Raw genomic sequence first — 12,058 nt, forward strand, 5'->3', positions numbered from 1 at the left:
ACCTGGCTCCTTACATGTCCCTCAATCCAATCCCCCAGGAGCCCCTTAAGCCCACAGGGCCCTCCCTCCTTCCAGGTGGGGAAGGTGGCCAGCCCTGCAGCAGCTCTGGAGTCCAGGCTGGGTCCAAATCAAGCCACCAACAGGTCAAGATGTAACTGTGCTGCCCAGAAAGAGGGGGGAACAGCGGTGCAGCAGTAAATACCAGCAGGAGCAGACTCTGTAACTGGCTCCTCCACTGTGAGCAGGGCTGGGGCCACAACTTGGCCGTGAGGGTGGGAGGGCTGAGAAGGGTGGGGCCCTGTGGCCCTGGACAGGGCTGGACCAGAGCCCAAGGCCTGAGGGCCTGGGGAGAGAGACAGAGAAAGGGACAGGCAGGGAGAGAGACAGCGCATTGAGTGACTGAAAGACAGGTGGGGGTCAAGTCCTAGAGAGTGACAGGAGGTGACAGAGGGGGACCAGGTAGGGAGAAGCAGAGACAAGAGAAGGCAACAAGGAAAGAAGGAGCCAGCCCACAGTTGTCGGTGGCATGTTATCATGTACACACAAACACCGTGCGGAGAGAAGAGAAGCAGTTGTCTGTTTACTGATTCTTGTAAAAGGGCTTATATACGACGTGCACAATGCCTCACATACCACCTAGGTTACAACAATGTTAATAATCTTAAGCTATTTAGGATCCCAGGCTCCAGGTTCCCAGGCTCCTGCAGTAAGCACAGGATGTTACATGATCAAGGACAGATTGTTTTAAAGTTCATCACAAAACTTCATTAAATAGGCCATCTCTGATCCAGCCGGCCGTGCCTGTCTTAGGTTGTCCTCCTCTGAGGATCTTACCCGTCACTGGCTACCCAGCCATCCATACTGGACACATTAGGCCATCTCTGATCCAGCCGGCTGTGCCTGTCTTAGGTTGTCCTCCTCTGAGGATCTTACCCGTCACTGGCTACCCAGCCGTCCATACTGGATACATTAAATAGGCCATCTCTGATCCAGCTGGCTACATGACATTTCTCACAGCTTGTTTATCAGGTCAGCCCACAGCTTATTCTCTAGAGCCTTCAGGCAGGGGCCTACAACAGTGCATGCTGGGGGACAAAGGGCCAGGGTGGCCTGACTCTGGTAAGGGGCCCAGAGTGGAGGGTGCAGAAAAGGCAGGAATCCTGGCCTCACAGTCCCTCCCGCTCTGAGGCTCTGACCTCCCTGGAGCTGAGCTCCCCAGTGGTCACCATACTTGCAAAGACCGGTACCTCCCATTTTTCTTGGGACTGCTGGTTCCAGCCTCTATGTCTGTCCCTGTTGGGGCTGACTTCCAGGAGAATGGGCTACCCTTGGGGAGGAAACTGGAGCCTGCCCTGTGGGGAGTTGACTCCGACTCCTCACAGACCCAGTGGTGTTGCATTTCCAACCACTGCTAGGCCTTCCTGGCTCCACAGCCAGGCTTCATGCACTATGCTGGCCTCAGGATCCCCCGGCCTGGAGGGACTGAATCCCATCCAGGGTGAGAAGGCTCAAGGATACTGGATCTCCTCCTACTGTCAACCAGAATTCCTTTCAACCCTCAGGAGTTGGGACCCCCTGTAAATTACCAATTAACATCAGGTCAAAGGTATTGAGGTCTCACACTGAGCAATAAAATGTGCCAACTGACCAAATTCAAACTGCAGTGTTCCAATTACACAACACTCTCAATAACCCATTTTATGGATGAGAATTCAGAGGGGTTGTGAGTTAACTAAGGGTCTCAGGGGTGACGAGTGCTGTAACCTTACCTTGAACCAAGATCTACCTTGTAAAGCGATTCCACCTGGAGCCCATCCTGTGACCTGCTCCCTGAGGTTCTGAGGAAGACCACTGGCACAAGTTGTCTCAGGAAAATCCTCTTTCAATGACATTAAGTCATGCATCAGTCAGGACAAACAGGGTGAGGATGTGTTCACGAGTGACCCTGACTCCTAACGAACAGCAAGTCAACTTTATCTCAGGAAACAGGTCTTCTATTATCATTAAGTCAGGCACCAAGGTAAATGAGAGTAAAAACAGGCAGAAGAGAAGCAAGATGTCACAGTAGAAGGAGGCTCGTAGCTCACCCTCTCCCACAAACACACGAAAACTCAGATCTACGGACCTACTCAGCCAGCCAGAGCACCTACCAAACTTCAACACTACATCACCCTCTTTGAAAGACAAAGATGCCAAAAATCTTGTAGGAGAAAAGGAAAAAAAAAAAAAAGAAAAAGAAAAACAGTGCAGGAGGGAGTGGCAAAGGAGGACTGGTGCTCGTTCGCTGGGATGTTCTTCACTTCCCTGACAATCAGAGGAAACATCAGAGGACCCAAAAAAGTAAGAATGGAAACCCATCGAGATGGAGAAATCTGGCTCATTGGACATGAGGCTCCAAGGACACACAGCGCCCAGGAAGCCACGCCATCTCATCACACAGTCACCAAGAGACACTGACCAGGCAGGGCCCTCAAAGACTGAAAGAATGAAAAAAAGCTGGAGGACAGGACCAAAGGCATTTCTTCCCAAATTCTATCAGCTCTGTGTTTTGCCCACAACCAACCAAAGTGCCCCCCAAGACCCTACCACAAACACCATGGCCGGATGTTGTACCACCTTTCATGGGAGGTCACGGGGCTGGTTTGTGTGTAAGGAATTCCATTCACCAACGATATGGTTTATAACAGGAAATTCAATTTTCAGTCCATTTCACCCACTAATTAGGACTTCACTGACATTGTTATCATTAAATTAACCAGGAGAAAACAATTCAGATACTCTGAGGTAGGAGGGAAAAACACCTCTCAGCCTCCTGGAGTCAAGTAAAACTACACGGTGTTTGTTGCAGAAACCACAGGTCTTAAAAGTTGAGTTTAAAACACACTGCACATCATGACTTTTTCTATGACCACAATCCATCAGTGCGTGCGGAAAGGAGCCAAAGCAGAACAGATGGATGGTGTCAACCAGGGACAGGCCCTGAAACATTAGCCTGGGCTTGGGGGCCAAAAGGGGGCATCCGGGATGTGCTGTGGGGCTCAGAAACCCCCTGCCAGAACCAAACGGCTTAGTAACAGCACCCCATCCCACCACCTCCTGGGAAATGTCCTCTGAGTCTGGACATCTGAGTTGGGACCTCAGCTGTGCCCCTGACCATCCACACCGAGCCCCACAGGTAGGAGTCGCGGTACCTCATGGTGTCGTGACCCGAGTCCTCCCTATCCTCCTCAGACAGCTTGACGCACACTTTCTTCATGCCCCCGTGGTCGGTCCCGTCCGTCTCACTGTCTTCACTGATGAGCGGGGGCGGCGAGGCCTCCTCGGCCAAGCGGGGATCGCAGGACCCACCTGAGGTGGTCTCCGTGATGGTGGATGGCAGCCTGTGGGGGGAAAGACTTTGAACTTAAAGGCACAAGCGCGTGGCTTCACTCACTCCCAGGAGGCCCCGGGCAAGGCCCTGACCTCAGGCCACACCTCTGACCCTAAGCAGACCCAAAGGCTCTCTGTCTCTACCCTGAAAATCCTGCCACCAATTCTGCAGATGCGCATACACCAGCCCTCCTGCAGGGGTTGTCAGATGCAAGGGTCTAAACTCATGGCCAAGTGACACCAGGCTCGGGAGGATAGAAGGCGACTGGGGAGCGTGGTCTCTCAGGGCTGCACACGGTCACGGTTGCCCACGACTCAGCTCTGCCGCTGTGATGTGACAGCACCAGACACTGCGTAACGGACTGGGCATGGCTATGTCCCAGTAAAACTTTATTTAAAAAAAAAAAAGCCATGGGCTGGATTTGGCCCACAGGCCTTAGTGTCAACCCTGGCATAGAGTGTAGCAGTTAGAAGCATGGGTTTTGAACACAGACAGACCCCAGATTCAAATCCCAATGCTACCGTTTCCTAGTTTAGAGACCTAGGGCTAATTATTAAACCACTCTTGAGACTCCATTTCCTCATCCATACACTGGAGTACGATCACTATGTCCTAAATGCCACACAGATTAAGGGACTTAAAATGTGTTAAGTGCCCAGAAGAGTGTCTGGTGCCTCCTAAGTGATCAGTAAACCCTAGCTGGCACAATCCAACTACATCTCAATGAGGTCAGTACTATGACTAGCCCCACTTCAGCAGATGAGAACACTGAAGTTCAGAGAGGCTGAGTGACTTGTCCAAGGCCACACAGCTAATAAGCGGCAGGGACAGCAACCTGGCGCGGGACCTCACATTATTTTTTCATTTATCATGAAGAATTTCTGTCATATACAGAAGAAGAGGGGACAACATGACAAACCTCACGTACCCAGCTGCCAGCTTCAACAATGGCAACTCAGAATCCACATTTCTTCCCTCAATCTTTCCTATACCTTCTTCTCCTTCCAGAGTAGTATTTAAAACAAACCTGAGATACCATATAATTCCCCTGAGAAACACTTTCATATGTCTCTCTAGCACAAAAATACATTTTTTCTAAAGCAGTGATTCTCAACCCGTCCCATCCCCCCCACCCCCACCAGGAAACATTTAGCAGTTTAGTGAGTCTCCTGACGGGCAAACAGCACCGTCCAGAGACATTTTTAGCTGTCACAGCCGAAGCAGGGTGGGGGTTGTGGGGAGAAACTACTGGCATCCAAGGAGCAGAGACTGGAGTGCCACTAAATACCCCACAGCAAAGAACTGTCCAGCCCCAAATGTCCATGGTGTTGAGGCTGAGAAACACTGTTGTAAACATAACCAGTCTGCTATTATCAAACCTCACAAAATTAATCATCCCATAAGACCCTCTAGTCCCCGGTCCGCGTTCAAATGCCCCTGATGGTCACAAAGGTGCCTTCACACAGACGGTATCTTAGAAACCGAACCCAAACCAGGCCTACTCACTGCGTTTGGTTGATATGCCTCTCAAGTCCCTTCTCTACCAGTTCCTCCTCCTCCCTGAACCTGCTTCTCCCTTGTCATTTATTTGTTAAAGAAACTGGGTCACTTGTCATCCAGGATTGCCCACCCTCTGGATTTGGCCCATGGTGTCCCTGAGGTGCCACTTCACTTTCCCTACACCCCACATCCTCCAGCCCAGTAGTGAGACCTAAACTTTGAGCAGAGAACGGTGCAACTTCTGTTGGTAAAAACACTTTGTAGGGGATGCTGTATGTGTGTCCGGACACAAGGTACCAAAAGGCACATCACGTCCAGCCATCTCTTTCTGCAATGTTTAAATGATAAAGTTCCCCCAAAACCTTTCACCGAACAGTTCTACCCTCTGCTGAGGATGCTGCCTACATCCATCCTTACATCAGAGCAGCAGTTCTCAACTGTGAGTGATTTTGCCCACTGACAGGGCATGTGACAACGCTTTGAGACATTTTTCATTGTCACAACCTGGGGAGGGTGTGCTGCTGGCATCTAGTGGGTACAGACCAGGGATACCACTAACAGCCTATTGTGTGCAGGATACACTCCAAACAGTGACCCTACCCAAAATACTGACATTGCTGAGGTTGAGAAATCCTGACTCTGAGATGCCCTGCCATTCCCTCCTGGCCCAGGGCTCACCTGTCGATTTGAGTGACATATTGCTTCATCTCCTTCACAGACACATCCAGTTTGGTGAAGAGCTGCAGGTAGGCGTCCTGGATCTCATGGTCCTCCTGCTTGAGCTCAGGCCCCGGTCCTCCTGGCTGAGGACTCCACTGGCTGGCTCAAAGATGCTGTCATTGGGACCTTGGCTTTGGGAGTCCCCATCCACAGCAGGTAGGCACTTCCAGGAGGCGGCAGGCATGGTGCTGATGCAGTGCTGGGTGTTGGACATGGAGTTCAGGTGACCTGCAGTGGAGGGAGAGAGAGCTCACTTACAAACAGCCCCCAGATACTCACAAGCCCCTTTGACAGAGCTATACAAACCCATTTTAAGGATCCCAATGAATGAGGAAAGTTTCCCTTTTAAACAATCTTTCAATACATTAAATTACTTCAATTAGAAAAAAGTTTCCATTTGGCGTTAATATGCTTTTAACTCCTGTGATCTTTTTCCGGCCTAGAATGTAGAAATGATGACTGGTAATCCAGCAGCCATTCTATACCATGAGGCATCCTTCAGGATAAAAGCAACCTCTAGAGATGGTGTCATAGAAAGAAGGAGGCTTCATCCCTGATGACTGTGGGGCCACCATTCCAGTCTTGGGCCACTAGCCTTCATACATGCTTCTGTTTGAGTATCTGTAGCGTGAGACCTGACCACAATTTCTGACAGACCCAGTCACCTTGCTCTGGGTCAAGGTCGACGAGGGAGGGTTTGTGACCAAAGCGGACGCTGAAGCACCTACCAACCAAGGGCATGGTCTTGGGGTAGCACACTTCCAGGAGGCTGATGTGGCAATTTGTGGGTCAAAAAGTCCAGGCCACACAGTGGATTAACAGCTACTGAGAAAGGTGGGGGACATGAGGTCATGATGCAGGGCTCTGGGAATTCTGGCCCACCCCGAGTACCCACTTTATCCTGGCCTAGGCCAGACATTCCAGAATTGGACAAAATGCCAAGAGTTCCAAATGGAAGAGTGAATTCCCCTACACTGCCTTTCCCTGCACCCAGATTTCAGGGAAGACCTGGAGAAATCTGAGGCCTCTGGCTACCTCTCCACATTCATTTCCCCACTTTTGCTGCATCTGGGCTGTCCTTCAGGAACCAGCTCTCTCTGACTCACAGTGCATGGGGTTCAGGTAAGACTGCACCCTCTTCCCTGCAGACACTGGTACAGTGCTGGGCAAGGGACCCAAGCCAAGCCACCAAGAGTTCTCATCAAGTCCCCTTTCTACTGGGGTTGCTAACACTAGAGCTCCCGGGGGTCATTCTGTCACTACATGAAAAGAGTGCCTGAGAGCAAAGCCAACACAGAAGAACACAGTCAAGAGAAGGAGGGAGACCCTATTCTTGTGCTAGTGTGAGATCTGTTTGAGTGCCTGGATACTGCCATGCCTGAAGTTTACCTCTGGACTTTTCAGTAATACAAACCAGTAACTTCTCCTGTCTGTTTAAGCTCAGTGGGTTGGGTGCTGACACTTACAACCACAGTAACCCCCGCGGAGACCCTGCAGGATGCGGGCACCTCCTGGCTGCAGGCGGTCCTCTGGCCAATGCTCTCCAGCTCGGTGTCGCAGGTGGCAGAACTCGTAGTGGAACATGGTCTTCACGACGATGCTCAGGGCTGTCAGCCGTCCACAGTCCTGCACAAAGACTCTGTTGTAAGCGGGACAGGCCTCAGGGACCTACAGAGACATTAACAGCTACCGAGCACTCACTGTGCCCCAGAGCGGGTGTTCAGGGGCTGGTGTGCGGTGACTACTGTATGCCTCGTAGTACCCCGTGAGGTCAGGTGTCTTACTGGCCCACTTAGCAAATGAGCAAACTGAGCCTGAGAGATAGGAAGTCACTCTCCTAAGTCCCACAGTTACCAAGTGGTGGGGCAGGGACTAGAAGGGCTCCAGGTTAACTCAGGATGTGGGGAGAAGTCTGCTACACCCCCCTGGGGAGGACACCGCCCAGCGAGACCTTGGTGGTGAGGCTGAAGATCCGCATGGCTCCAAGACCTTCTCCAGCATAAGGCACTGGACACCTGCTGTGCTCATGCACTCACGCACCATGCCCTGCTCCAGGTGCATGCTGTCCTCGGTCAGGCTCACCGCAGGGCTGTCCTCATGTGGGCTCAGCTGGAGACCCAGGGACAGCAGGGGGAAGACTGGAAGCCAAAGGGACGGGCAACCCTGAGGACGGGGCACCACCCCACACCAGGCCAGCCCTCCGACCCAGCACCGAGGACGGCTCATGTTGGATAGATGGCAAGACCGAAGCTGTGCTGTAGCTCTGTTCACTTTTGCCAGCCCACTATCACTCATTCTTTGTTCTAGAAGATTTCCCTTCTAAGAACCAACCCTTGAGCCCCATTCCCAGTCTATGTGGCTCACAAAAGCGGACCCCCAACACACCTTCCCCTAGAGGCGAAGGCCTGGCCAAGGAGGATATTAGATTTGCCCTATTCAGTTCCCCTGTTGGTTCAGGAACGAGCATGTGACCCAAGCTGGACCAATGAGAGTCAGTTCTGGGGCTTTGGCAGGATCTACAGAGAGGAGACATTCTCTTTCTCAACTACATTCCCAGTTACCAGAGCCACCAGGTGCAGAAAAATGCATGTGAGGAGGAAAGCGACACAGCGGGAGCAGAGCTGAGAACTGGAGAAAAACAAAGAGCTTCCTCACTATATGAGGTGCTGGATTGAGCCAGACCTGAAGCTTGTTGACCCTACTCATACTTTTCAGTTTGCTGAGCCAATGTTTCTATGTAGCTGAAGTTAAGTCTAATTACCATAAGCCCAGAGAGACTGTGGCTCCTTAGTGGCCACATAGCTAGGTAGTGACATATCTAGGAAGCAAGCAGGCACCTTCTTGGAGTGAAATGCTTTCCCCCAACCTGCTCCAAAGAGAACCTCTAAACCCACACACCATCACTCTTCCTCCCCTCACCCTCACGCTATGTCACCACTTGTCAAGTTTTTCTTCTTTTGTTCACTGTCTGGTTCCCCTCACGTCAGTGCCCTGAGGGCAGGAACCACGTTCCCCTTGCTCACTGGTGTCTCCTCAGCTCCCAGAACAGGACCCGGCACATAGCAAATGCTTCTACTTGTGGAACAGAAGGACAGAAACCACCAGCTCCTCTTAGCGTGGTTTACCACCATCATCAGGGGTCACCGATGTGCCGGGGAAGGAAGCCCAGAGCCTTTCCTGTCAGAGGGGCATAAGCTGAGCTCAGAGCTGCCAGCTAGTCTCTCCCCTGTCCCCATCAACCTGTCCGCTTAGGATCCCTCTGCCAGGCTGTGTGTGTTCCAGCAGTGGGGGACGGTTCCCCAGCCACCCCTGTACACCCCAGTTCTTTGCTAACCCCAAAGTTACCAGCAAGGAGCCCAGAGCTACTGGACACAGAATCATCCAAAGCCTCTGGTCTTTCTACAGCCTCTGTCCCCAGCCCAGCCCAGCCCAGCAGAAGTACAGCACAGAGTCCAGACAAGTGACTGCAGAACAGAGGCTATTTTTCAGACTACAGGTATTCACTGAGTGCCTACTATATGCCTCACACAGTTCTAGGATCAGTGGATACAGCAAGAAATAAACAAAACCTCTGCCCTCAGGAAGCTTATGCTCTAGAAGGGAAAATAAAGATAAGCAATAAACAACTGAATGATGTATACTAATTCATACACGTGGTGAAAGAAAATAAAAGAGAATAAGGAGTCACCGAGGGACAAAAAGGGCTTAACCACAGCACTCCATGTGGTCTCTCTAGGTAACATCTGAGCAGAGAGCTGAGTGAGGTGAGGAGTACAAGGTGAGAAGTACTTGGGGGAGAGCAGTCCAGGCAGAGGGAGCTGCAAGTGCAAAGGCCCTGGGGCATGCATCCATTTGGCATTTAAGAATAAGAGGCTAGAGTGGATGGAACAGAGAGGGCAAGTGGGAGTGATGAGAGGAGAGGCTGGGGAGACTGGTCGGGCCTGGAAGACTATGGGGAGGGCTTGGTCTATGCCCTACATAGGGTGGAAGCCATTCCAAGGTTCTGTTCTATTTTTTGAGAATACCCCACAGAGGAAGACGTAAGGCAGGACAAGGAGATGAGTGAGCATGCTACTGCAATAGTCCTGGTGAGAAATGGTGGTGGCTTGGACCAGGCACAATGGAGGTGATGGGAAGTGGTCAGATTCAGGTCATGTGGGGATGGCACAGCTAACGAGGTCTACTGCTGGAGCTGAGGTGGTGGGACAGAGGAGAAAGAGAACAGCCAAGAAGGACTCTGAGTTTGGGGCCTGAGAATCTGGAAGGATGGAGACCGGACACTGAGGGGAGGAACAAGTCTCAGAGGAAGGTGAGGAGTTCAATTCTGGCCACACTAAGTCTGTGACGCCTGTTAGACATCCAGGGGGTGTCGGGGAGAAAGACAGGACTGGGGTTCGGGGCTGCGGCTGGGCTGGAGAGATGTGGGAGCCCCTGGTGGGCAGAATAACAATCCCTGAGCGATGCCCCCATCCTATCCAGACCCTGCAAGTACGTGGCATTCCCAGGCTAGGAGGAAGTATGGCTGCAGCTGGAAATAAAGTTGTTAATCAGACGACTTTACAATGAGGAGAGTAGCCATGATTATCCAGGTGAACTCAGTGTAAACACGAAGGTTCTTCTGTCCACTTACCGGAGTTTGGCTGGTGTTCCTCTCCGGCACCCTTGTCATTGGGGTCCTCACGGTGGGCCTCCCGGGACTCCTGCACATCCTTGTGTGTCTGGTAGGCCCACTGGTACGGTCCCTGTGAGGGGAGCAGAGTAAGAGGGGCAGCCAACATGCCAGGAGCCCAGGTGCACACTGTTCCCCGATTCCAAAACTCAGGCTTTTAGCCTGTCGGTGACACCAACTTTGTACGCCCTCCCAGACTTTGCTCTGGAGCGTTCCTGAGGGACTTCCAGTCACAGTCAGTGCTCACCCTCTATAATCTACACTCTACACAGAAGTGAGGGAAGTGAGGAGCATTTGAAAATGTAAATTAGATCCACAGGAGGAGAAACCTTGTCTCCCCTAGGGCCCCAGGGCCGAGAAGTGTGCCAGGCATACAGTAGGTGCTCCATAATCACTTATTAAGCGAACCAGTGATGGAGCATGCCACATAGAACCCTGGCCCCAACCCAAGTATAACATCAAATTTTACCATTCACATGACTATTTGCCCAACGTGCCTGCGTGGTAAGAAAAGAATGTCATATTACACCCATTTCACAGCTGTGAAAACTGAAGCCAAGAGGTTTAGGGAGGCAAAGGGATCATAGAACCCAAGCCCAGCTCAGCCCTGCCAGGTAGGCAGGCAGCCCCACCCCACCCAACATATTGTGGCACCTTCCATCTTTTCCCCTGAGAAAGGTCCGTGGCCCTCACTACCCCTCCCCAACAAACAGGGCTTCCCTGATCCCCTTGGCCTCTGGGTAGCTCACCAGGGCCTCTTCCCAGTGGCTCCGGAATGCCTGGAGGTGTTCCGGGACCTCTGGCGCACCGTCACTCATCACATTGTTGCCGTTGGCCTTCAGGATGCACTGGTCAGGACAGAGGCCTGAGGCCGCAGCCTGGGAGCCTGAAGGGGATGGGAGTGCTTGAGGCGAAGAGAGCCTGGGGCAGCACCAGGCAAGGGCCAGTAACCACATGAACGCTGTCTCCCAACCGCCCCACCACCACAACTCCCCAAACACCACCCTGGAGCCATTCTCCACCCTACTCCAGTGGGCACAGACACGGACTGCTCTTCCCACTTTGCAGAAGAATCTGAGGCTCAGAGAAGAAGCAGCTTGCTCCAGGTCACACAGCCAGGAAGGCGGGACTTGAACCCAGGAACATCTCACTCTAGGGCTTTCTCTCCATTAAAGTCCCACATCCACCTGTCATCCTGGAGTCAGCATCAACCCCATTTTGCAAACAGGGCAACAGAGTCTCAGAGAGGCAAAGGGACTCTCAAGCTCAGGCACCTAGGACAGGCCAGGTTTCAAACACAGGTTTCCCAGACCCCAAATGCGTGTTCTTTCAGCTGACCCCCTCACCCCTCATCCCTCACCCCACCAGGGGTGGGGCCGTCTGCGCTCAGCTCACCATAGTGAAAAGCCACCAGACAGCGGACGCACAGCCCAGCATCCAAGGCTCCTCCACGGCATGATGGCCAGGGCTGGAGGCCGTCCCAATTCCCACCTGGGCACAGGCCTGCACCCCAGCCCCGTGCCCAGGGCCTCCTCTGAGCCGGGGGTCAGGGTGGTCCCAGGCTGCAGGCTGCTCGCCAGTGGGCCTCGGGTGGGTGATGGCACGCATGGTGATCTGGACACCGAGGGTGGGAGGCCCTGGGCACGGACGGCAGGCAGTGGCACCAGTGGTGGGGGAGGAGCGCTGCCCTGGGAGAGCCAGTCAACTTGCTCTGCTCCCATCTACCCCACTGCCTGGCCTGCAGGAGGCCCCTTCTGCCCTAGCTTCATGAAAGCACTTCTCCCGGTCAGCCTGCTCCT

At 52.7% G+C, this 12,058-nt stretch overlaps 1 protein-coding gene across 1 annotated transcript; it reads right to left on the minus strand.

The window, feature by feature from the left end:
• Positions 1-2,933: 2,933 nt before the first annotated feature.
• Positions 2,934-10,382, minus strand: LOC116149645 (phosphatidylinositol 3,4,5-trisphosphate-dependent Rac exchanger 1 protein). The gene is made up of 5 exons (XM_064480795.1): positions 10,221-10,382; positions 7,057-7,216; positions 5,717-5,818; positions 5,549-5,669; positions 2,934-3,380 (listed from the first exon to the last, which is right to left on the minus strand). Exons 1-5 carry the CDS (start codon positions 10,296-10,298, stop codon positions 3,068-3,070), a joined length of 774 nt encoding a protein of 257 aa, XP_064336865.1. The 5' UTR covers positions 10,299-10,382; the 3' UTR covers positions 2,934-3,067.
• Between the last annotated feature and the right edge of the window lie 1,676 nt (positions 10,383-12,058).

This window comes from Camelus dromedarius, chromosome 30 (assembly GCF_036321535.1).
Source record: "Camelus dromedarius isolate mCamDro1 chromosome 30, mCamDro1.pat, whole genome shotgun sequence".
Classification (NCBI taxonomy): Eukaryota; Metazoa; Chordata; class Mammalia; order Artiodactyla; family Camelidae; genus Camelus; species Camelus dromedarius.

What these genes read in the sequence shown, in the direction of transcription:
- LOC116149645 (XM_064480795.1), bottom strand. Translation starts at nt 10,298, where the DNA reads ATGTGCAGGAGTCCCGGGAGGCCCACCGTGAGGACCCCAATGACAAGG. An exon ending in TGGGGACTCCCAAAGCCAAG is followed by an intron (nt 5,670 to 5,716) that starts GTCCCAATGACA and finishes GTCCTCAGCCAG; the next exon opens with GAGGACCGGGGCCTGAGCTC. An exon ending in TATGTCACTCAAATCGACAG is followed by an intron (nt 3,381 to 5,548) that starts GTGAGCCCTGGG and finishes TTCCCCCCACAG; the next exon opens with GCTGCCATCCACCATCACGG.